Source organism: Engystomops pustulosus, chromosome 5 (assembly GCF_040894005.1).
Source record: "Engystomops pustulosus chromosome 5, aEngPut4.maternal, whole genome shotgun sequence".
Lineage (NCBI taxonomy): Eukaryota > Metazoa > Chordata > Amphibia > Anura > Leptodactylidae > Engystomops > Engystomops pustulosus.
Genome location: NC_092415.1, coordinates 77375006 through 77399599, shown reverse-complemented (window position 1 = coordinate 77399599; position 24594 = coordinate 77375006). Strand labels below are relative to the sequence as shown.

At 39.9% G+C, this 24594-nt stretch overlaps 1 protein-coding gene across 2 annotated transcripts; it reads left to right on the top strand.

The window, feature by feature from the left end:
* Positions 1–2113: 2113 nt before the first annotated feature.
* Positions 2114–24294, top strand: NRSN1 (neurensin 1). 2 transcript variants are annotated; one of them, XM_072152449.1, is made up of 4 exons: positions 2136–2252; positions 6001–6079; positions 13898–14095; positions 17347–24294. In XM_072152449.1, exons 2-4 carry the CDS (start codon positions 6056–6058, stop codon positions 17743–17745), a joined length of 621 nt encoding a protein of 206 aa, XP_072008550.1. In that variant the 5' UTR covers positions 2136–2252; positions 6001–6055; the 3' UTR covers positions 17746–24294. The 2 variants fall into 2 exon arrangements, with proteins under 2 accessions (XP_072008551.1, XP_072008550.1); XM_072152450.1 differs by lacking the exon at positions 6001–6079 and having other exon boundaries at positions 2114–2252.
* The last annotated feature ends 300 nt before the right edge of the window (positions 24295–24594 follow it).

Below are 24594 nucleotides of genomic sequence, written 5' to 3'. Positions count from 1 at the left end.
GCATGGGCATATGAGGGCTTGTTTTTTGAGTTAAAAGTTGTTTATTCCAATAGGTAGATTTTTAGGGTAAAAGTAGCTTAAAGGGGTATTCCCATCTGGACAATGCTCCTTTTTCATCCTTTGGCATTGGGAGCTGTGTAAGGTCCCATTCTTTATGGGAGAAGATGATGATTTCACTGTTAACATTTTGGAGAATGAGACCTTTTGATCAATTTGTATTCCAATTTTTGTAAGATGCAAAATGGCGAATAACTGGTTATTTGGGCGTCATTGTCCGTTATGGGGTTCACCACTGGGAATAACCTTTTTATATTTTGAGAAAATGGCCATTTTGGGATGCGGATATACCTGTTTATATGCTTAATATTTTATTTATTTCCATAAATGTATTACAGTACATGGAAGATTTGCCTCAAGCAGATGCTGAATGACAGGTCCTGGAGTCTAACAGCGCCATTTTGCCAACACCGACCATGTGTATTAACATTAGGTGTTTGCTTCATTTTTACTTGGCAGACGGTAGTTCCATACCGGCAGTATGGGGGTAGCAGTGAGACCTGTCAATCAGGAATAGAGAGCCAAGGCACTGCAGTAAACACTGCATAAACAGGATCCCATTGATATCACTGGATTCCTATCAGGTATAAAGTTACAAACGCCTTTTTTCAACTTAGCAACCACAAGGTGCAGTCACACACGTTTAATGCATGCATTTAAAACGCATTGCAACAGCGAAAGAGAGATTTGCCTAATTAAACAGCTGTTAACACGTGTTTACAAAACACTAATTTCAACACTTGTGTTAACAGTGTGTTAACAAACACATATGTTTAACGTGACGTGTGACTGCACCCACTGAGGGTCTTCACTTCTGAAGTTTGTAACCAAGATAACAGGTTATAAGACCACAAGCTCCAGCCTAGGGAGAGGAGGGAGAAGTCTCATACATGGTAATGCACAGGAGCCTTTACATCAAGGTGTAAACTTGCCAGGGCTGCTGTGACTACAGACCCAAAGAATAAGGTGGGTGACATCTCATGCCACCACAGCCTCCAGCAGACATACAGTCCCATGTACCATACACCTCATCCCTCACCAGACATGCAGTCCCATGTACCATGAACATCATCCCTCACCAGACATGCAGTCCCATGTACCATGAACATCATCCCTCACCAGACATGCAGTCCCATGTAAAAGGGACCTCAGCCTCCAGCAGACCCATGTACCATACACCTCATCCCTCGCCAGACATGCAGTCCCATGTAAATAGGACCTCAGCCTCCAGCAGACATGCAGACCCATGTACCATACACCTTATCCCTCACCAGAAATGCAGTCCCATGTAAAAGGGACCTCAGCCTCCATCTGACATGCAGTCCCATGTACCATACACCTTATCCCTCACCAAACATGCAGTCCCATGTAAAAGGGACCTCAGTCTCCAGCAGACATGCAGTCCTATGTACCATACACCTTATCCCTCACCAGACATTCAATCCCATATAAAAGAGACCTCCGCCTCCAGCACACATGCAGTCCCATGTACCATACACCTTATCCCTCACCACACATGCAGTCCATGTGTCTCCAGCAGATATGCAGTTCCATGTACCAAAGCCCACATCCCCGACCAGACATGCAGTCCCATGAAGCATACACCTCATCCCCACCAGAAAATCAGTCCCATGTAACATACACCTCAGCTTCCAGCTGACAAGCAGTCCTATGTAACACACACCTCAGCCTCCAGCAGACATGCACCCCCATGTAACATACAACTCAGCCTCCAGAAAACATGCACCTCCTCAATTACCAGACAAGCAGTCCCATGTGACATACACCTCATCCCTCACTAGACATGCAGTCCCATGTAAAAGGGACCTCACCCCCACCAGAAACAGCAGAAGCTTTCCCTCAACTCCATATACACACATGTAATCATACACGAGCCCTGTCCACCCCCTCTCCTCCACGTGCAGTGTTCCTGCATAGCGAAGCTACCATGTAACAAGCCACACCCGTTTTCATGGAGGCCCCGCCCCTTCTCGTGACATCATACCTACCAGCGCGGCCCCGCCCCTCCTGGCCCACGTCATGCAGGCGGCCTCAGCTCGTCAGTGCGCAGGCACCGGGAGCGCGCATAATACGTGCTGTCTGAAGCTGGAGCGGCTCAGAGGGATGGGACCCGACCGAGGAGAGACCTGCAGCTAGCAGAACAGCTCCGCCGGCACCGCAGGTCCCCTGGAAAGGTAACAGCACCTTCCTCCACAGGGCGCTCACACCCTGCCGCACCGGGACACCCGGCTCCTATGTATGTATACAGGCTGTGTATATACATATACAGCACTCGGCACACTACCATCTGGATTGTACGGTGACGTCATCAGTGACGCGCTCAGAGCTGTAGCATCGATTTCAGCACCATGGAGAGCAGTGAGGAGCAACAGGACGCGACTGAAGGACAAACAGGGGAAGCCATATGCAGCCCTGTACACTGACATCCTACACTACCCCACACAAGTAGCACATAACCCTGTATAATGCCCCACACACACCTCCTGTGGAGCTTTTCATTTATGATGGATTTTGTAAAAATATAAATAACTTTTGAGACACATTTAAATGTTATTCATTAAAGGGACGGGCACGTTATAGTAGCAGAATCTTGTATGTTATTGGCATAGACAAAATTGTGATATCAAGAAAGTTATGTCCCCAGGGCCTGATACAATGTTATTCTTATCAGGTAAAGCAGAGCTGAATGTATCACTTGTCCCAATATTTTGTTTTCTGTGGTTTTACATGGAGCTGAAATCTACAATATTATGTGAACTTGTGTAAAGTTATTGGGCAGTCACCCCGGATCATGCTATAAGGGGGTGGCTCCAGCATACTTACTGTACATGTGTATAGTGATGGTTTATGATTCATTTCTGCCTGACTAGTGACTCCTGTCTGTGTATATTAGAAGCTCTCATGGTATAATTTGTACATAGATGTCAGAATGTGACTTTCTAATATCATCGTGGAAAATGGGCTCTGGCACTTGTCATGTTTGTGAGGAATACTGACTCCGGCGCTAACCTTATTTACCAGCATAATTTCTCTGCCTATTAGCGTTCCCAGCTTCCAGTTCCTAGTTGCTAAGGAGCAGAATGATCAGTACAATCCTATATGAATAGTCGTATGACTGGATGCGGGGGGAGGAGGGACACAAATGTTAGCTTTCCACCCACCACTTCCTCCTGGCTGCTCGGCTTTTCACTGACTTTATCTCCCCACATCCCTCCGTCTTTGACAGCGACATTCAGATGGCAGATGCTGGCATTGGGTATGTGCCAGTCTCCAGAAGCCACATTCATATATAGAACATTTTCTACACTTCAATGGAAATGCCTGCTGGAACATTATGGGTATTAGAGGCAGCTGTTCTGTTGACTCTTGATGGTTTTCTTTGTGATGTAGCGTGGCAACATCATCATATGGGGGGGGGGGGAATGCCCTACCACCAGGGTGAAGGACTGTATGCAAATTAGCCTGAGGGACTCCAGGCCCCATAGGTGTTAATGGAGCCTGGAGCCCTTAAAGCTCATTTACATACAGTCTTTTATCCTGGTGGTAAATGCCCTTCAATTAGATTGTACAATGCCTTCAATGTAATCCAAAACATTATATATACCCATGGCTGAAACATTGTAAGGAGCTTCCAATCGGATGGGATTCACCTGGCTGGTGCTGAGCTCTCCACCGTGACAGGCTCGGCACATGTATGCCTGCCCACACAAGGGCTGCACTGCAGGGGGATATGTACAAGTTTGTACCAGTTACCCAAACCCTGTGTGCCATGCCAGAGCCAACCATTAGCAGGGGGGAATTTAACAATAAAGAGCAACCCAAACAATTGCTTGGGGACATTACAATCATCAAGACAATGAGGTCAGGACATACAGTGATAGCACAGCATGAAGCAATAGACTTCTTCATGGAGGAGGGCATTAGGGATTCCTTGACTGCTTGGGACACTATAAATACCAAATACACCTCTGATCATCTGTACCTTTGTACAGACCACTCTTGGTCCTCATGGTAGGGGGGATCATCTGTAGTTGGCTCCTGCAAGTGTTCTTCTCCTAGTTATATGTGGAACTCCTGCAGGCTGCTTCTTCTGGTTCTACCAACTCAGACTTTCTACACTTACTGCCTAGACTTTCTACTGTACAGTAAGCCCTCCCCCCCTTCTGTATTGCACTTCTGGTTTATCAGTATGTCTTTTGGCTTGAAGACATTTTTGGAAATCAAAGAGAATTGAGAACCACAGGTTGGAGACCAATAGTGAAGGCCAAAACTTATTCTTTTTGGGTTGTTAGGATAGAGTAACCGATAATGGCTTACCCTACATACCAAATACTGGTCCATGTCAATACTAATAGCCACTAGAAGCACAGAACTTTCCATACACCAAGTGGCAGACAAGGATATCTAACTACAGGAAAATGGGGTACAGAGGAGGTAGTCACACCCAACTATTGTTTCTGAGGGGGCTAAAGACCCTGGTGTATATATCAGAATTGTCAAATTTTGATTATGCCTTTAAGCATATACAAGAATTCATCATTCCATTGAGTACAGGGAGTACAAAAAACAATAGGAATATGCTGTAAACTATTAGTGTTTAAAAGGTACCGGTCACTCCTATTTGTAGTAGAAGCATGACTGAGTGTTTTCCTGGGGGGGGGGGGGGTTAAACCACTCCTCACTGGCCACTTCCATGGGACACTGCTCTGCAGAGAGAAAGAAAAACTTTCATCTAACTTTCTTTTTATGGGAAAAAAACCTATTTTATTATAAAAACACTTTGACAATGTGCACACTATTCTCTATGGGTACATGGGGGAGCCAGCAAAAGAGCTCCCGATGACAGGTTCCCTTTTAAACATGTTATATATACCCATTTAGTATTATTGTTTTTAGGTTATTTTCAGTTGTAGATTATAAGACCATGATTTATTTTCATATTTTGTTGTTACATTACATTATTTGTCTGTTCTGTCATAATTCTATCAGATCTAATAATAAATACACAAATTAATTACGTATTATAAAGTACATTGTTGAGGAACTCTTTACTCATTTGACCAATGAAATAATATCTTATTTTCCCAGAATCTTTTAAGGACAAAAGCATTTCCAACGTCTCCCTGTATTTTCAGCAGTATGTTCACAATATGGCTCATATAATTCTGTCTTGTACTCTAAGTATGCAATATAAAATCATATGATCAAATCTTGTCCTTGTAAGTAACAGTTTTCAGGTATGAGAAATAAGACAAGAAATGTATTTTTTTTTTTACTTATCCTAATAAGGTTTTACTTGGTTTTCTTACTTTACACTTTTAATTCCTAAATGTGTCTAAGGAACATGTAGCTCCTAGACCTCAATGTTAAATTTATAGTTGGGCTCCAGCATATCATTTGACATTTATAATATTGTTTTATTCATACATAGTATAACAATATTTGGGCCCCTTAAAGAGCAACTGTCACCAGAATTTTACCCCTTTTCTTTATTTCAGTAACTCATACTAGTAAATGGTTAAAAGTCCTCCCCATATAACCTAAATTACCTGTAACTGAGGCACTGTACCTTAATCACAACCACTTTTCTTATATAAAAGGAATAGACATGAGTCAACTACTGAAGGGAAGAGTCAAGTTTTCTCCCGAGCTGACAGTGAACCACACCTCCTCCTTTTGACTGACAGCTCTGGGTCTCTTTAAATCTCACCCTGAGCAGACAGGAAGTCCTGTCTTAACAGTGACCACTGAGCAGCAAACTGCAGACTTTGTCACCATTTCACCCAACTCTGATGGGTGGGACCAGCTTAGACTAAGGTTGGAAACATTCAGGGAAGTATACAGGAACTTATATGACATCCTCCTGGTCACATGACATGTGCCTAATGATGTAACAGAGCTCTCTCTCAATGTTTCACACAGCAGCTTGTCAGTTAAGTCACCAAGCAGTTATACCTGTGAATCAGGAACAAGGGCAATGCAAGTATACTTTACTATGCAGGTGAGTTGCATATAAGTTTACAAATTGATATTTTAACATTGCAGCCATGGAAAGGAATCATTTAGGACTGAGTGTAATGTTTTTAGTTTAAAGTTTTCGATGAAGTATTTACTTTGGGTAGATTCATTTGCATGGTAGGTTCTCTTTAAGCCTTCAGGACCTGGTAGCAACAATTACCCCTGCATCTGATATACCTATTGCCATGAAAAGAAACCCTAAAATATCAACTCCTACCTCCACCCTCTGCTCATATGCTCTCGTGATTCCATATTATTATTTCAGAAATTATTAGTAAATAATTGTCAAGGGAACTTAGCAAATTGGAGGAACAATAGATGGGATTGCAGATAAACCTGGCTCTAGGAAATTACATCCCTAGCAGCAAGCAGTAAAAACTATAAGATGCTGTATGGGCCTGAAAGAGCATTATACCACTAAGTGCAATGTCTACTCTGCTGAATGAGACTCCTGAGAATAAGTCTTTAGTCTTAATGAAATCTTACAAGCCCAAGGTTGATTCATTAATAAAAGAGGAATGAAGAAAAGTTAACGGTCTTCCAATATTAACTATTTTTTTAGCATATATATTACACAACAGTATTGGTGCAGTATGTCCATAAATGCCAATGCAAGGTAATTGGGATTCATATGCCATAATTCCAAAAGCGATGCCACAAATCTTATCTTTTCATTCTATTTTTCCATAATAAATTGTGATATTCATTAACATTAGTGAACATTTTATATAACAACACATTAAAAAACACATTGTATCCAAAACAGGTGAAAACACATTCACAGACCATTTAGTTTATGATTTTCACCTGTTAAATTAATAAAACTGCACTGAAAACCACCTCAAAACTGAGTGTGATGTAGTTTTAAAGGGAAGCTGTCACCACATTTTTACAAAAAAACAGCTTGTGACAGGCTTCCATAGAGCTCTATTAACTAGCTGACACAGTTCTTTTAGCTAAAAATTGTTTCCCTTACGTCCCCATAAATCAACTTTTTGTTATATTCTCTGGCATCAGAGGGGGTGTGTCCTCCTCAGCCAGCCCCTCCCTTCTACTCTTCCAAAGTATTCAGTACTTTGTGTTATGTGACCAGGGTGATGTAATCCAAGGTCCTGTTACATCTGCATTGTCTACCCCATGTATGTATCTGATCCCATGAAATTACAGCAGTCTCTATTGAGGATGGGACGCTGTAGAAGTCCATGGAGGTATACTGCTATGGGATAAGATACATACATGGGGTAGACGTTGCAGATGTAACGGGACCTTAGATGGAATCACCATGGCCACCCTGGTCTTTAATTACCAATGATGTAACAGAGCTCTCTCTCGATGTTCCTTACGGCAGCATATCATAGCACTGAGACCTGTCAATCGGGAACATAGAGGCAGGGCAATGCAGTAACCACTGAATATGCAGGGCCTCATTGGACTTGGTGCCATTGGACTCATATCAGCAGAGATGCATATATGTTTACAAACTGATCTGTTTAACCCCTTAACGCTCTGCGCCGTAGCTCTACGGTGCAGAGGTATAAGGAGTGTATGAAGAGGGCTCACGGGCTGAGTCCTCTTCATACAAAGGTGGGGGTTTTTGCATATTGCAGAAAACCCCCACCGCTAATAACCGCGGTCGGTGCTTGCACCGTTCGCGGCTATTAACCCCTCTGTTGCCGGCGGCAAAGTCGCCGGCGGCATTGTTATGATCGCCGCGCCCCCGAACGTCATCGGGGGGGGTGGCGATCGGTTGCCATGGTAGCCTCGGGTCTTCGTTTGACCCGAGGATACATGGCTTCTGCATATCCATTACAATGAGCCAGTGGCTCATTGTAATGTATAGTGTGCAAAAATGCCATATATTGCAATACAGAACTATTGCAGTATATGGTAGGAATGGTCTGACCATCTAGGGTTAATGTACCCTAGATGGTCTAAAAAAAAGTGAAAAAAAAAGAAAAAAAAAGTTAAAAAATAAAAAAAATTAATAAAATATTAAAAGTTCAAATCACCCCCCTTTCCTTAGAACAGATATAAAACATAATAAACAGTAAAAATCACAAACATATTAGGTATCGCCGCGTCCCAAAATGCCCGATCTATCAAAATATAAAGAAGATGGCAAAAAAATGTTTTTCTTTTTTGTACACATTCGTTTAATTTTTGAAAATGTATTAAAACACAATAAAACCTATATTAATTTGGTATCACCGCGATCGCACCGAACCAAAGAATAAAGCTGAGGTGTTATTTTGAGTGCACAGTCAAAGTCGAAAAAACTGAGCCCACAAGAACGTGATGTTTTTTTTTTTCAGTTTTTCCACATTTGGAATTTTTTTTCAGCTTCGCAGTACACGGCATGTTAAAATAAATAACATTACGGGAAAGTAAAATTTGTTACGCACAAAATAAGCCCTCACACAGGTCTGTACACGTAAAAATGAAAAAGTTATGGATTTTTTAAGTTGGAGAGCGAGAAATGAGCGGAAAAACCCTGCATCCTTAAGGGGTTAACATTGCAGCCATGGAAAAGAAATCACTTAGGAATAATGGCAATGCTTCGTAATCATAACTTTTAATGAAGTTTTTATTTTTGGTGAGTTAATTTGAATGGCAGGTTCTCTTTAAATGCAATGTGTGACTGCACTCTAATGACACAGGTAAAAGCAAATCCATTACAGATGTGAACATACAATTGCATCCTACAACATTAGGCAATGGTGAACCATGAATCTAGTCCCTTTTATTAAATATCAATAAAATACATAACCGATGAACCACATAAAACACAGAAACTAGAGGGCGCAACAAGCTGCCTGTGATGGCTCACAATACAACTTAATTACATGATCAGATGACGCCAGGTAGATTGCACATTGTAGTCCCCCCTTAACTGGCCTACAACCAGATTACCGATAGTAAACTTTCCACTTATACATGCGTGTTACCTCTAGGGGATGAGGGCAGCATTTGCAGCTAATTTCAGGGCTTCCGGATTCCAAAGAAAAATACTTTATAAAAATATGTAAATGAGCCTGATGGAAGCCTTAGGGAACATTGGAGCCAAGAGGCGCTCAGGTGACGTGAGCCTGAGCGCCTCATGGCTCCACTGTTCCCTAATTACACCCGACCTCCTCCTGCTCAATATTTACTCCTGGGCATTGACCTTTAATTTTAATTCATCTGCCTTATGTATACATTTCTTCAATTGAATGTTATTACAAAAAACGGGAGCTGTCCTGGAAGTGACCGCCGCTGCCGCAGCGATTGCACAAAGAAACAAATAGTTTTTGCAAATGAAATGGCTGAGAGTTGCTTCATTTCCCACAACTTTGTGATAGTGAACACTGAATACAGGTGCTCAGATATCCCTTTATAGCGTTGCTGCCTGGTACGGTGGTGATCGTATCCAAGGACAGTCTTCTGATTTCTAAGGGACAACAAGGCTACATTTATGAGATATTAACTTCATACGGGTACATTTTTTTAATAACCTCCAGTTGAAGAAATGTATATTATATAAAGTTGAGTGTGCATATATTTGTATGTCCGCTAAAAGAATCTGCACCGGTGCGTTTATAATCTCCAAATTTTACACAGCCACTCCATTTGACTCTTGGTTTGTAGTCAAAATTTTCACCCCACGCTTTCCAAAATATGCTTATTAACTTAGATGTACAGGAGACATTTTCTGCTGCTGCTGTGGCAGTGAAAAACCAATCACAGCTCATCTACGGTGTATAAGAATTTGAGTAAGAATGTCATTGCATATAATGTAATATATATATATATATATATTGTAAATAATGGAGGATGGTGTGAAATAAAAACTTTATTCAGGAACATGTGTGTGTTTTTGGTGTTGCATATAATTTTATGGACATGTTCTGGGTCGTGGTTTTAATATGTATTCACATTAGGCAAAGAGGATTGAATGTTCATCGTATTGCTCAATTTTCACAAAAAAAATCATGAAATAAAAGGCAATCAGAGAGGAAGATTGTTCTGGATAGGAGAGGGTTAAGAACATGAACATTAGTTGATATTATCCCTTATCAAGGGCCGTGGAGCGCACTTTCGTTAGACTGTGCACCTTTTCGGGGATTACACTGCTTGCCCAGGTATTTAACAAGCGTCTGCGCTGGGATTTTGGCGCATGTGATCCTTCTTTGGTGTAGCTGTGTTGGCTTCCATACGATACAACTAAGGGGGCGTGCCATTTAGGACTAAGCACGGGATTTAACTTTCGAAATGTTGCCCAAGCCCAAGCACCAACATGCACTGCTAAAAAGACAGTGAACTCAGACCTGAGCCGGGAAGCGACACTTGCAGGATATCGGGCACATGATCTTAGTGAATCACGCCACATTGCATTATCGTCAGGCAATGCATGTTCAATGAACCACATGGGGAATGTAATTAAATGTGCCCCAATAGTTATATTATCTGTGAGGTGCAGCAGCTCCTGTGTGCAAAATCTCCAAATTCTCCCTGTAGCCTGCCAGCTAAGAATCTGGAAGGGGGGTACACTTCAGAGGGCTGTATCTCTGGCTCTGTAACACCTTTTTACCTATGAAATAGGGAGTTTCTTCACATGAATGGATCTAAATTTGTGTTTCTAGGTGTCAGGAAAACTGAGATATTAACTGTTAAAATGCCGATGGGAGTGATTTTTACATATAAAAATGGCACCCGAAATTCTCAATTTAAATGTGAATACCTCCGGTTCCCTGTCACCTAGAAACACATTTTAGATTAATTTGAAAGAAGAGAATCTCCTCTTTCATGGGGCCCTTGGCAACTCGCAGTGGGACAATACTATAATGTTCTGGTACTGTGGAGGGTGTATGGAGAGAGCTCACGGACTCAGCTCTCTATACACAGCGGGGTTGTTCTTAAGTTGAATTTGTATGCAAGTCGAAACTGTATATTTTATAATTGTAGATCCAGACAAAAAAACTTTTTGCCCCAGTGACAATTGGAGTTTAAACATTTTTTGCTGTAATGGGACCAAGGATTATCAATAAAGCTTCATTACAGACACCTTACAGCTGATCATTGCAACCTGGGACTATGGTAAAGCATTCAGAAAGCTTCACCAGAGGTCAGAGGGGTCTGTCTGTAACTATGCGTTGTCTGTAAGTCGGGTGTCCTTAAGTAAGGGACCGCCTTTATAATACAGCTGACACCTGCCTGTTACTGCCTCGATCGGTGCCAGCAGTTAATTTTTTTTTTGTACAAAAGATTTAATTTTTAAAAAAATCTATTAAAACCTGATAAAACCTAATTTAAATTTAATATCCCTGTGCTCGTAGCGAGCCAAAGAATAAAGAGAAAGTATCATTTGGAGTGCAGAATAATACCCGTAAAAATGGAGCCCACAAGAAAACGCCACAATTGTATGATTTATTTGTAAATTTTTTTATGCCCAGCCTCACTCAGGTGCTACCTCCAGCGGCCCCTGGGTAAATTGAGTTTGAGACCTCTGCTTTAATGTATGAATTCAATGTAGGAAATCTTAACGTTACTCGGCTGTATTTTTCTGTATAATAACTTTTTTCTTATTAAGAATACTAAACAGAACATGCACAGCAGTGTATCATTTTATCATTTTTTTTTTTTTGTATGATAATTTCGGTATTGTTTACATTTCATCATTTTAATGTGATTTTTTTTTTTTCATTGTATTAATTAAACTTTAAAAATACATTTTTCATCGACTCCCCTCACGATCCTAATTAACCTCCTAATCATCATCAAACAGTTGTGAACCTGAGAGTATTCACATGCCAGCGTTCCTTACCTGTGTGCAGCCATGTTTTCCAGTTCATTTATAAATGATCATTTCCAGCTTTATTATAGACTGTCGTTCAGTAGAAACAATTAAAGCCTATATTCTCTATTTTTGTAGCAAATTTGTCTGTGAATGTGAATTGGGCTCTACAAACCCAGATAATAGCTGGATGCCCATCTCTGTGCTGCCCATTTCTCTTACCTTTCATAACCTGCTAAAAAAAAAATTGGATTTCTTAAGACTTTAACCTTTTCTCTTATGTTTTTTTTTACCATTTTTAATGGTTGTGACATACATGGAACAGACAGAAAGCTGCAGAATAACAGGCAGTGCTATGAATCAAATAACAGACCATTTTTCCACTGACATGTGACTAAGGAATAATAATGAGATTTTTTAAGTCTTTTGATTCCCTTCTAATATAACTCCCATGATGTCTCAGGGTGATTTTCCCACAGTGGTGCTTTCTCGTGTGCTCAAATAATGCAATCATGGTAACTACTGCATAGACAATTATGACTTATTGGGGGAGAAGTATAAATGTGTCTGTCTTTAGACCAGTGCAGAGTAGTTCTCTGATGCAGATTTATCAAGGTGTCTGATGCTGGATGATTAATCTGGTGCAGTATAAGACTAGTGAGTTGTACTTTGCATTTCCTATTAGTTGGTCTAGTTTGCTGCACCACAATATAGCATTTTCAGGCGCACAGTCTATTTTCTGGACACGCCCCCTAGTTACTGAGAACACACCCTTTTTTGGAATAGGAAAACACCCGAAAATGGTCTAAAACCTTCAATAAATGTGGCATAGGGCATTTCTGGTGCAAATTAGTCTAGATTTCTGGTGTAGACTGATTGATACATCATCCCATAGTGTATACCTATCACATTATATTACACTGTGCATGACATAGCGAAAGCGGAAAAGTCTGTTCCAGGAGCACAATTGCATCAAAACCTTTGAAAACAATTGCTGCAGCCTAAGGCCATAAGGGAAGTTTACAATTGAAGGGGTATTCCCATATGTGCATTTACATTTAATTAAATTCATTTGCCGTATGTACACATTTCTTTAACTGGATGTTAAAAAAAAATGTTCCTGTGTGAAGATATTTTCTCATAAATGTTGCCATGTTGTCCCTTAGAAACGAGATAGCTGCGCTATTGAGCACTGTCTGACCACCTGGATTCAGCAATGATTGCCACAGGACGGCTGTAGTATATTCAGTAACTCTCGGACATTTCATGTACCAAAATCTTTTTGTTTCTTTGTGCAGAGAAATTATCTTCACACAGGTAAATTTTTTTTAAAAAATATCTAATTGAAGAAATTTTTATATATGTCAGATTCATGAATCTGGATGTGAATGCCCAGCCGAGAATACCCCTCTAACCACAGTTGCCCTTTAAGAACATATATATTTTAGGGACGTTTTACTCAAATGTAGTATCCAAGATATCTTTGAAATCCATTCTGAGAAACACATGTTCATTTTCAATTTTGTAAGGAACTAAGGCCTCTTTCACACGAACGTATGAGCATACAGCTGCATGCTGGAGAGAGGAGAGGTGAGCAGCACTGTCTATAGGGAGGAGTGCAACATGTCCTTACTGACAGGAAAAGATAGAGCAAGCTCTTTTTCCTGTGTACGGTATGGTGGACAATACGTCCATTCAAATGGGTGGATGCATTGTCCATTGAAATGCATGTAGCTGTATACTAGCTGTATGGCACGGGTCGTATACAACCGGAAAAAACATTAAATTGAAAGGGGCCTAAGTTTAAATTGGATGCAAATATGAAAAGACTGTATGTAAGGGCAAGACAGAAAAATCTTAATTCTACCTACACCTCACAGTATAAATGCAAATAGTTGTACCAGTTATTTAGGTAAGAACTGCTCAGGCAAACCTTTGTTACTTTTGTTGTTCTGTCTACAGTTAAATCCTATGTAAAATATTCTACAAGTATTTGGCATACAATATCTTGTAAACTGTCTGTAATTTCAGTTCATAAGGATGAGTTCATGCGCTGACATCTGTGGGTCTAAGCAGTCGCAAAACACCCCTGAAGGAGGTTACCATCGCTATGGAGTTCGATCCTATCTACACCAGTTTTATGAGGATTGCACTGCTTCAATATGGGAATATGACGATGATTTTCAGATCCAGAGATCGCCCAGTAGGTGGAGCTCTATTATCTGGAAGGTAAGTAGTAGAGATGAGCGAGTATACTCGTCCGAGTATACTGCTTGGTCGAGTATTAGCATACTCGGACCGGCTTGTTGCTCGGACGAGTATCTCGCCGGCTCGAGATCGAGCATTAAATTAATAAAAGACAGTGAAGAACAGTGCTTACAGTGCAGAATAACACATTACACATGTTTACAGATGTGGCGGCACATCTCCGAACTTATCGGAAGACACGCGCGAATACCTGCAATGTGAAGAATAGAATAAAAACAGTGAACACAGGACCATCTAAGTGCAGAACACATTGAAAGAACACTATTCTTCACATTCCAGATGTTTGTGCACATCTCCTAACTTAGCAGAGAAAACATCTGTAAACATCTGTAATGTGTTATTCTGCATGTGTTCTTTCAGGGAAAAAATGCTTGGGTCTCCCATTGACTTTAATGGGGTTCGTTATTCGAAACGAGCACCCGAGCATTTTAGTGCTCGCTCATCTCTAATAAGTAGAGATTTGCCTAAACATCTTGTTATATCTATACATTCAAGTCATACAAATGTGTTTCTACACAGCAATCTATCTCATTTGATAGTAATGTGAGAAGAGCGAGAGCTGTTGACTCATTCACAGATGAGACATACTCCCTGTAGGCTCTGTAGCTGCGCTGTAGTCACAGATCGCAGCTGTGCCTCAATGAAACCAAAGGAATATTCCCTTATTGGAAATGTATAGTATATACACAGGATATGTCATTAAGTAAATGTCTTATAGATGCTGGACCCACTGTTGGAACATCCACCTCCCTTGTGGCTGCAGAGACTAGAGTGGTAGTCATCTATGTGCAGCTCTCTCCATTCACTTGTATAGGAGTCTCAAGAAAAGCAGCAAGGAAAATAATACAGATACACTTGTTCAGCTACCAGTCTCATGATAGATGCAGGTCACATCTTTGGATATGCTGTAAAAGGTGTCTAGTGTTCTCATCTTCTGGCAGCATGTTGTAAAGCAGTTCACCACAATCTCCAACCTGCCTGTATTATTTCTTTTCATTATGCTATTTCTGAGAAATTCTTATTTTAATCCATATGCAGATTACAAAGTTTGTGCACCAAGGTCATGTCCTGAATACCTGCACCACTGCTTTACCTGCCTGGATCATTAGTCATTTGTCCTGTGTGAAGCACAATAAGACACCAGAAGGGATTTAGGTAGGGATAATGCTCTGGTGCTGAGGACATGACCGACTACTTCATTAGCATACAGAATAAACGGGAAATAATAGAGATATGCTGGAAGTGTATTTCTCTACAACATGCTGTCCACAGATTATAAAACCTGGCAGAGGTGGTAGACGCCTTTTGGTTGAACTTGAAGGAAATGTGCCCTTTGTCAACCGTGCAAACTATGTAAATATGTAAATGTTCAAGATAGCGCTTTAAAAATTTTAATCTACAGTATATTATTGTATGTAGATTATTATATCTGTGTGTAAATTATAATTATGCCCTCTCGGTAATTTTTGGATATAATAGGTGCTGTTAATCTGGGGAAATTTGTGGGTGCATCGATACAGAATAGAAAATTGTCAATGATTTATTTTTGCATTGCATACATTGAAATTTCACACGTTTTACATATTTGTCAAATGTATATTGTCATATGGTTCTTACCTGTTTCTCTTTGAAACACACTTGTAAGTGTCCTACTGTTTTGAAAACTGCAACAACACCATGCTTCTGTGTTTGTTTGGAAGCATGACGCTAAAGCTAAATGTCAGCCTCCTTAGCAAGTCTAACCATCATTCTTTGTGCCTTCTTTATACTAGAATTCTGGGTAATTTAGACGCAGCATACTGTTTTCTCAAAAGGGACTACTAAATACCAATGTTATCTATCACTCCCTCCATCCAAGCCTGTGATTCTGCAGAATTTTCTCTGCCTCTCTCTATGCCTCAAGTTTTATCATAGATTCCACTGCAGAAACCTTCCCCCAACTTCTACCTTCTTAACACTATCTTCGCAGCAGTGAAACTGTTAACCTTACTATACACTTAAAGGGGTATTCCAGGAATAAGCATAATTTATATATAAATGGGTACTCAAAATATAAGCTTATGTGTAATTAGTTGTTATTTAAAATTTTGCTTTCCTTACCAGAAAATGCTGCTGACATAGACTATAATGAAGAATGAAAATGCTACTGGCTATTTAATCAGTCGGTTAATTCCCTCCTCGCGGTCCGTTGCGGAGTAGACACAGGACAGAAGATGGCTGCTGGTCACATGTCCACATCACATGTCCTGCACCTGCCTGTACAGGTCATGTGATCACCACTATGTTTGGCTGTAGTCGGTTAGTTGCAGTGCATCCAGTATGGCCAGTGTTGTGGTGATGGCAGTTACACATTATTACTATGGTAATAGAGCAAGAAAACCTGTTAGATCATCGCCAGGAGCAGAGCATAAGAGGGAGGAGGAGTTACTGAGAGGAAAAGATCATGAAACTTGTAGTTTCCAGTGGCGGCCATCTAAGTGATAACTCCACCTACTTTAGAGAGGCCATAAATCCATAAAATTAAACTATTTAAGCTCCGTTTTGTGACTAATGACATTGAGTATTGTTGTATTCATTTATTTATATCATCATGGGTTTATGTGTCAGACATTCATATTCCCGGAATACCCCTTTAAAGTAACTGTCTCACTGCTGGTTTCTGCTACTTATTCCATCCATTCCACAAATGCCAGTATAGTCAATATATAGATTCTGTATGTTAAAACTGTGCTGAGGTCAGTGGATTTACTTCTAAGAATCTCACTGGGTTTTCTGAAATACTTCAGTTATGTATATAGAACATAAAGCATCATGGGAAGTGAGGGAAGCTTATTGACTCAGTTTCAGGGCAAAGACTTGAAGAGGTTAATAACCACTCACTCTCTGCTGTTTAGGGGGATGTATGACAAGTAGCTTCAGAACAGAAAATGCCATAACTCTGAAAAGAAAAGGCCAGCAACACAATATCGGCATCATTTTCTGACAATGCAGTAAAAAAAACATTATGAAATCAGACTTACACTTTAAGTTGTCGTCATTCAAATCACATCAGACCTCCCTTTCCTACCCTTTCTGTAGGGACTGGTAGATTAGTGGGATAAAATCTGTCGACAATCTCGTTATATATTTATTTATAATGTGTATCTAATGTATTATGATCTTCATTACAAATACCTCTGCAGGCTAACTGACCTTCAACACTTTCCTTTTAGGTCGGACTCATATCTGGCATTGTCCTCATGCTGACAGGTATCACAGTTCTTGCAGTTGGTTTTCTGGTATCGCCAAAAGTCGAAGCCTTTGGAGAAGATGATTTTGTTGTGGTGGACAACCATGCAGTCCAATTCAATGGAGCACTTGATATTTGTAAATTGGCAGGCGCAATCATGTTTTGCATTGGGGGAACTACATTAGCAGCATGTCTTTTAATGTCTGCTTTTGCTAAAAGTTACTCCAAAGAAGAGAAGTATCTACAACAAAAATTTAAAGAGCGAATAGCAGACCTTAAGGCTCATGTGCACCCTGTGACAAAGGCCCCGGCTCCCGGAGAATCAAAGATACCTGTCACTCTATCCAAGGTTCAAAATGTCCAACCTTCATCTGAAACCTGACATTTTCCCATCATTGTACACGTAATTAAATTGAAAAGGTCAGCTTTTGTGAGTGTTACAGTAAAGTCCTTTGCAGTACAGTCCAACTGTACGTGGCTAAAATAGATGAAAAAGCCAAATAATAGCAAAATGTGAAAAGATCCAGAATTTCTGTGTGTTATTGTTGGGAAGCTTACCCGTCCTGAATGGTAAATCTTCTGAATTGAACAGTGCTCATAACATTCAATGTGTTCCATCAATAGTCCTCTGGTGACAGCAAAATAATATTAGTGTTGTGCTGTTCTTTTCACACTCAATCATTATAAACTCCGAATAATATAAGAAAAGGGATAAGATTATAGATAAGATCTTGACATAGGAGGGTCAAGAACTAACCCAGCGTTTGGAGTAGTTTTCAGGGTTTTGTGTAAGTAAAGTGCTTGCTAAGGCTGAGGTCACACAGATACTTGCATATTGCCAGCTTGACATTGGATCTTTTTGGGCCACATGTTTAGTTTATATGTAACCTAGAAACTGATCTCTTTAAATATACTTTTGAAAAATTATATTTTATTTATAAGCAAGTTAAATCATTCCTCTTAGCTTCAGAGCTTGAAATGCATTTCTAAACTAGTCCTTTTCAGACGTCGGAAAGTATTTCTAAACCTGTCCAATTCAGCTTGTACAAGTACCTGATACATTGCAGCAGATTCAGGTGGGGCTTAGGCTTTCTGCACATGAAGTATGGAGTTCTCAGGCCTGAGTTGGCCGACTGTCATTGGAGTGGGAGCTCAAACCATCAGTCAACATGCTGATGACAATAGATAAAGGTTTTCCGAGCTCAGGCAGGAATGGGAATTGCTCTCTCTTTTATTCCCCAGGCAGTCGGCTTATACACGAGGCCATGGTATTCCCAGCCATGGGGTATGAACCAATAAAAGTAACTGAGGACCTAAAACGGCTAGCAGATGTCCCGATTACATGTTCGTGTGCATAAGGCCTTAGCTACAGCTTTTGGACTGTGTGTCCTCAGCCTTATATCAAACCTGTTACCAGTAAAACACAGTCTGATCTGTTGGCAGCATAACAACCGGGAATGTCAGGAAACCCTAATGTATACCAGTCACAATCAATGACCCTGAGTTCTATAACTGTAAGCTACTGAGAGATATACAGCAAAACCAATCAAGAGTCACCATGAAACTTCTTCACACAAAAAACTTGTTGTACAATGCAGTATGTTAAGAAATAATCTTTATGTAGACTAAGCGGACTAAGTTTTGTGGGGAATGCTTCAGTTTAACTTGTCTATTCATTTATATGCACGTTCAATGCTTAGATGCAGGTAACTAGTCATTGATGCTGGTCCTATCAGTGTGGGACAGTTCTCTCTTTGTGTAAGATAATCTAGTCAGAGGGAGGATCCTCCGGTAGGCCAGTTCAAGACTGCATAGGAATGACCGTGCATCCAGAGAGAACTGTCAGTCCCTAGGACAGAACCACCATGACTAGGTAACTGCATCTAGTTAGGCATAGACGAAGCAAAGGTGTAAGTGAATAAATAACACCTTGTACAGACCTTTGGTAAAAGATTTAATATATCCAGCTCCCTCACCTTTATAGCCTGCTGTCAACAGATTATACTGTATATTAATGGTTACAGGTTCCCTCTCAGACACCTGCAATTGCATTGCTTTTTATGAATCATTAGTAAAGCGGGATACATCAATAGTTTTCATATGTCTAGATGGGGTACGTACAGCAGAAAGAAAAGACTTATAGCATCCACTGTAAGGTCAGTTTATAAATCTGCCAGACAACAGAATAAGCAAAATAATCAATTTACCTAATATTAATATTATATTATATAATAAATCAGAGCAAATTGATTCTATCACCGGCTGCTATGCATCTGTAATTCTCACTACTAATGGTTTATGTAGAGTTGTGGATCAGTAGGTCCCTAATGTATGTTATACTGTAGGTTTATATTGTGCATCTCTCTATAGTCTTTCTTTACTGGATGGAGTTATGTTCTATGACTCTTTCCTGCTAGAACAGGTAAACTCAGTATAAGTCATATATATGTTATATCACACAAATTGTCATGTTATAAAATACGGAAAGACATATTGACATAAGGAAATTTGGCAAAATTTTAAAGAATTTCTTTTAAATGCATCAATTTGCACAGCTGGTCCTGTTAGAATGGAAGATAGTTCAAAAAGCTCAAGTCCAGACAACTAACGTTTATTTACCAACGACTAAATGCTGTTTTCGTATCTCAGATTAGAAGAATAGTCTGCTCTTGTTCTTCAAGCATAAGTGGTCATATGACCACCCTGTAAATGATGGCTAATAGAGCGGCACGCTCATATCTAATGGTTATCTAGTATTGTAGCATAGCCATCATTTACGGGGTGCAATGCCACTTATGACCACTAGACAAGAGTGGCACTGTTTTATTTTTGAGAAAAGCAGATTATTTTTTGTAATGTCATAGAATTCTTGCACTGCCATATGAGCTTTGTCCTGTGACATAATATGTCAGCATTCTCTTCAGGTCGATAAATTAGATGCATTCAAGAAAAATCACTTATAACTACAGAAAATCTCTATGCATAGGGTTGGCTGAGACGTAAACAAATATAATTATATAATAATTATACAATTATATAATAATTATAGTATAATTGGTCTTATTGCCATGGTTGTGCATAGGTTGTGTCTTGTACTGTAGCTCTAATAAATTTTCCATTATCGGTGAGAACTGCAATTCCACCCACAGCCTATGGCCAGGGGTGGCACTGTTTTGGAATATGTGTATATGTACACATGCTTTTTGTTCATACTTTGGACCCAGAAATTCTTTGGTAATACGGTCTGAACACTGTATGCATGTCTCATGACAATAAGTGAAGATGATATATTGCCTTACTAGGAGTGCAACTACAACAAAGAGGAAGCACATATCCAAATAAACGTAGCATTCTCAGGGACATTTCTGAAAAGAACATATTATGGAGATCTTCTGTTGAGGGATGACTTTTCTGTTTCAACTTTTTGAGGTTAAATTATGCAATAATATACCCAATTTTACCTTCCAAGAGAAGAACACCTTGTGCCCAATTCAATTTTTAATACTCAGTTATTTTGCCTCATTTGCTGTGTGTTAATCTTTCTGTAATACTCGTTTACACGTATCCCCATTATCTCATAAGCAGATGTTCTCCTCTTGACTGTGCAATGATCTGCAAAGATATTGGCTGCCCTGTATGCGATGACTCCAGCCCAGTAGTTGTCTGAGTGTTAGAACCGCGGCATCAAATACAGCTAATGCACTATTAATGTCTCAGCTCTGATTATTGCTTTCAAGCCGCCTTGGAAGTCATTCAGAAAGGCACCGTTCTTTTTTATTCCGGAAAAGTTATTTTTATGATTTGTACCAGGGCAAAATGACCTCAAGGGTTTGTATAAGATTAGATTAAAGGGTCTGCTCCCCTCTTATCTATGGACTTTATTACATGCATAGTTCAGGTAAGTGGACACTGCTCACTGATAAAAGTGGTGGTTTTCATATTCTAATATTAGGGGGGTGTAGGCCCCTAAATGGCTATATTATGTAAATAGCTGCCTCTACATGTCCCTATATGTATAATTAGTACTTGCATTCATTAGCATGCCACACATACTGTATGTAATAGAGCAGTGATGGCGAACCTTTTAGAGACCGAGTGCCCAAACTACAACCAAAATCCACTTATTTTCCGTGAAGTGCCAACATGGCATTTCATGCAGTAACTTATCGCTGCCTGTTTTTCAACATCATCCAATTGTATTGGCTCTCCTAAGGCCACCAATGCAGTTGAAAGAAGGTGGGCACATTCAGACCATCATTGTAGCTTCTCTCCAGGAAGAATGGGGGGTCCAGCAGGATGACCTCCAAAGACAATGCAGTTCAGTGCACACCTTTCACTTTTCCTGCAGTTTCAAACAGCCAGTGAAGTGTTGCTTTAAAATAGCACTGAGAGCAGCATACCTGAAGTTGTTTGGGACTGCAGAAAGATTTGGTGGATTTCATCCTGTTTGGTGAAATTGGGGTGATGGCCTGAGTGCCCACAGAAAGGGCTCCGAGTGCCACCTCTGGCACCCGTGCCATAGGTTCAACACCACTGTAATAGAGGGTCTTAGTCACTGAGCTAGAGCCACTCCGATAACCAGATAACACCTTTATGCACATGATCTTAATAAACTTTGACCATGTGCCATTGTCTGTTGGTTTTGGCACATTGGCAGTGCAGCTGGAAGTACCTACCCTGGCTTCTAGACCACATGCATGGCCTACAGTGACTGTTCACCTGATGGGCTCTACTTCCATGACCCTAAGAACCTCATGGTGTTCACGGTACATCTACGTGATCTATCCTCCATACTTGGTAATTTTTCTTTAAACTAATTTAATACTGTATTGGGAGCCCCTAGTTGCAATTCACGTCGCCCACATACATATAGACTTTTTTTTTCACTGAACCGATTTTAGCTTATGAACTTCAGTGATTTTTCATCGATGACTTACTGAACCATTCTTTTCAATGGGCTTTTTCACGCTTCAATTTTTTTTTCCCTGATCAGTGGTCAGTTTAGAATCTGCAATTTTTGAGTTCACTGACAACAACTATTTGATTTCAATGAACAGTTAGAAAAAACTGAAGTGTGAAAATGCTCATTGAAAAGAATGGGTCAGTAAGGCATCAGAAAAAAATCGCTGAAACCAGGAAGAGAAAACAGATCTGTATGTGTCCATAAAACAACGCCAATGTGAAACCACCCTTGGGGTAGACATCAGCAAAGTATTATTAAAAGCTTGTCTTCTCGTGACATCCATATCTGGACACATCTACAAAAAATAACAGTATGAAAGTTGTGTACATACATATAAACATGCATAGGCAACTGTTTATAGGTACTATAATGCAGTGGTGGTAGCTTGGAGACTCAAGTGTTTTATGACTTTATGACTTTTGTCATAATGCAAGAATCTACATTGCCACATACAGCGTCATATTATGGGAATGTGCTGCAGACAGAGCCAGAAGTCAGATAACTCTATTAATGCAGCTTTATATATATATTATAATCTCGGTAGTACATGTAAATTACAAAAACTCTGAAGTCCCCCCTTAAGTCTCTAAGTTTGAAACTTCTTTAAATTGAGTCTAGATCCTCTTAATTTAACCTAAATAAAAGTAATCTTGTGAAGGGCACTTTATAATTTTTCTAGTCATACCTTTCCCGTTTTTCCTATCTCTCATTTTAGAAAAAAAATCAATCTTAATCTTCAGGCAGATTACCTTCTCAGTGCACCAGGTTAGAGCCATGTCTACTTCTTTCCACACCTTCCTTCCTTAAATTGTGGGTGGGGCAAGATGTAGTCAACTACCTTAAACTTTTATTGTGAGTCATAGCTTAACAGTTACATAAAGGCCAGGAAAACCTGTCCACTCAGCAACATGAATAGAGAAAAATGCTCATATAAAGGGGGTTTCCATCTATTTGAACTGTAGGCTTTTCTTTTGTTTTGTTTTCTGGTGTAATCAAGCAGTTGAACACTTTCCGGTTCATGTTTCTTTTATGGCCCAGTGTGATGGCGACATCCAGAAAATTAACTTTGAAGTAAGATGCAAAATGGTTATATAAAGCATAGAGATGAAGGCACTGAAGTCCAGCTCTCCACTCCTAAGAGAAGCCCTTCATTGTAAAAGACAGCCCTACATGAAGTCCCATATGTAAACGGCTCTCCCAAAGTCTGGTGACTGATGTCAATCACACGAGAGGGGGTGCTCTGAGGAGGGGAGAGCTTGACAGCTTCAGTTATAAATTCTTTCACTGAGACTTTAAACAGCCACTTCAAAGTTGAGAAGGTAGGTCTTGAAACACAATTTGTAACATTTTCATTGTTACAGGTTCTATTTAGGTAACTCTAGACTCATAGTAGTCAGACAATTGTACCCTTAATGTGTCGGCCATTGTAAAGGTAGGGAGGCAAACAAAACCATGGATCTGAACTTCCTCGAACAATATAAAGCCTCATGCACATGAATTTGTGATTGCCTGAACACATGGCCGGGAGGAGAAGGAAGGTGTAAACGTCCCTCACCCCTAGCCCTTTTCATAGGTTTGCACCAAATATAGGACACTCTGTGGTTACCGTGACCTGTTGCCATAGACCTCTGTGTGGCTGTGATACAGCCACAATACTGTAATGTTTGTTGGCCCTAAGTGTGACTCATGTAGGTTACATTGTGCTTAATTACACTAAAATCTGCATTTTCATCTATTTTATGGATTTTTCCATTGTAATCCTAAGAAGTAAAAAAAGTTATAATGTATGGTACCCTATTAGTATTGGTCTAGAACATATAATTGTAGACCGGAAAAGATAAATTTCCATAAATTATGGAAGATTTGTGGCTTGGCAACCGAGAGATTGCATAACAGTTGTGATTAAAAAAAAAAATTACGTTAACACATTTACCAGGTAACCTCAATATTTCCCCCTGGTGTGAGAAACATTGAGGTCACCATGGAGCCTTATCCTTCAGGAGACAGAAAAATTGTTGAATAAGCTACTTTTGGATTTTTTATTATTGCATAAACTTTAAACCTACGGAATATTGAATAAAATAATGGTGTCATCTGCTGATTCCCTCCATATTAATCTGCATTTTCTCTCACAAACTGGTTACTGCTTATTACATCAGCTCTTCATTTGTCTTGTCACTTTTGGCAATTATGGAACTAGGCCACAACACAGCAGGAGCTGATCACATAATCCTTCAGGAGACACCGAATCATTTACGATTCCACAAT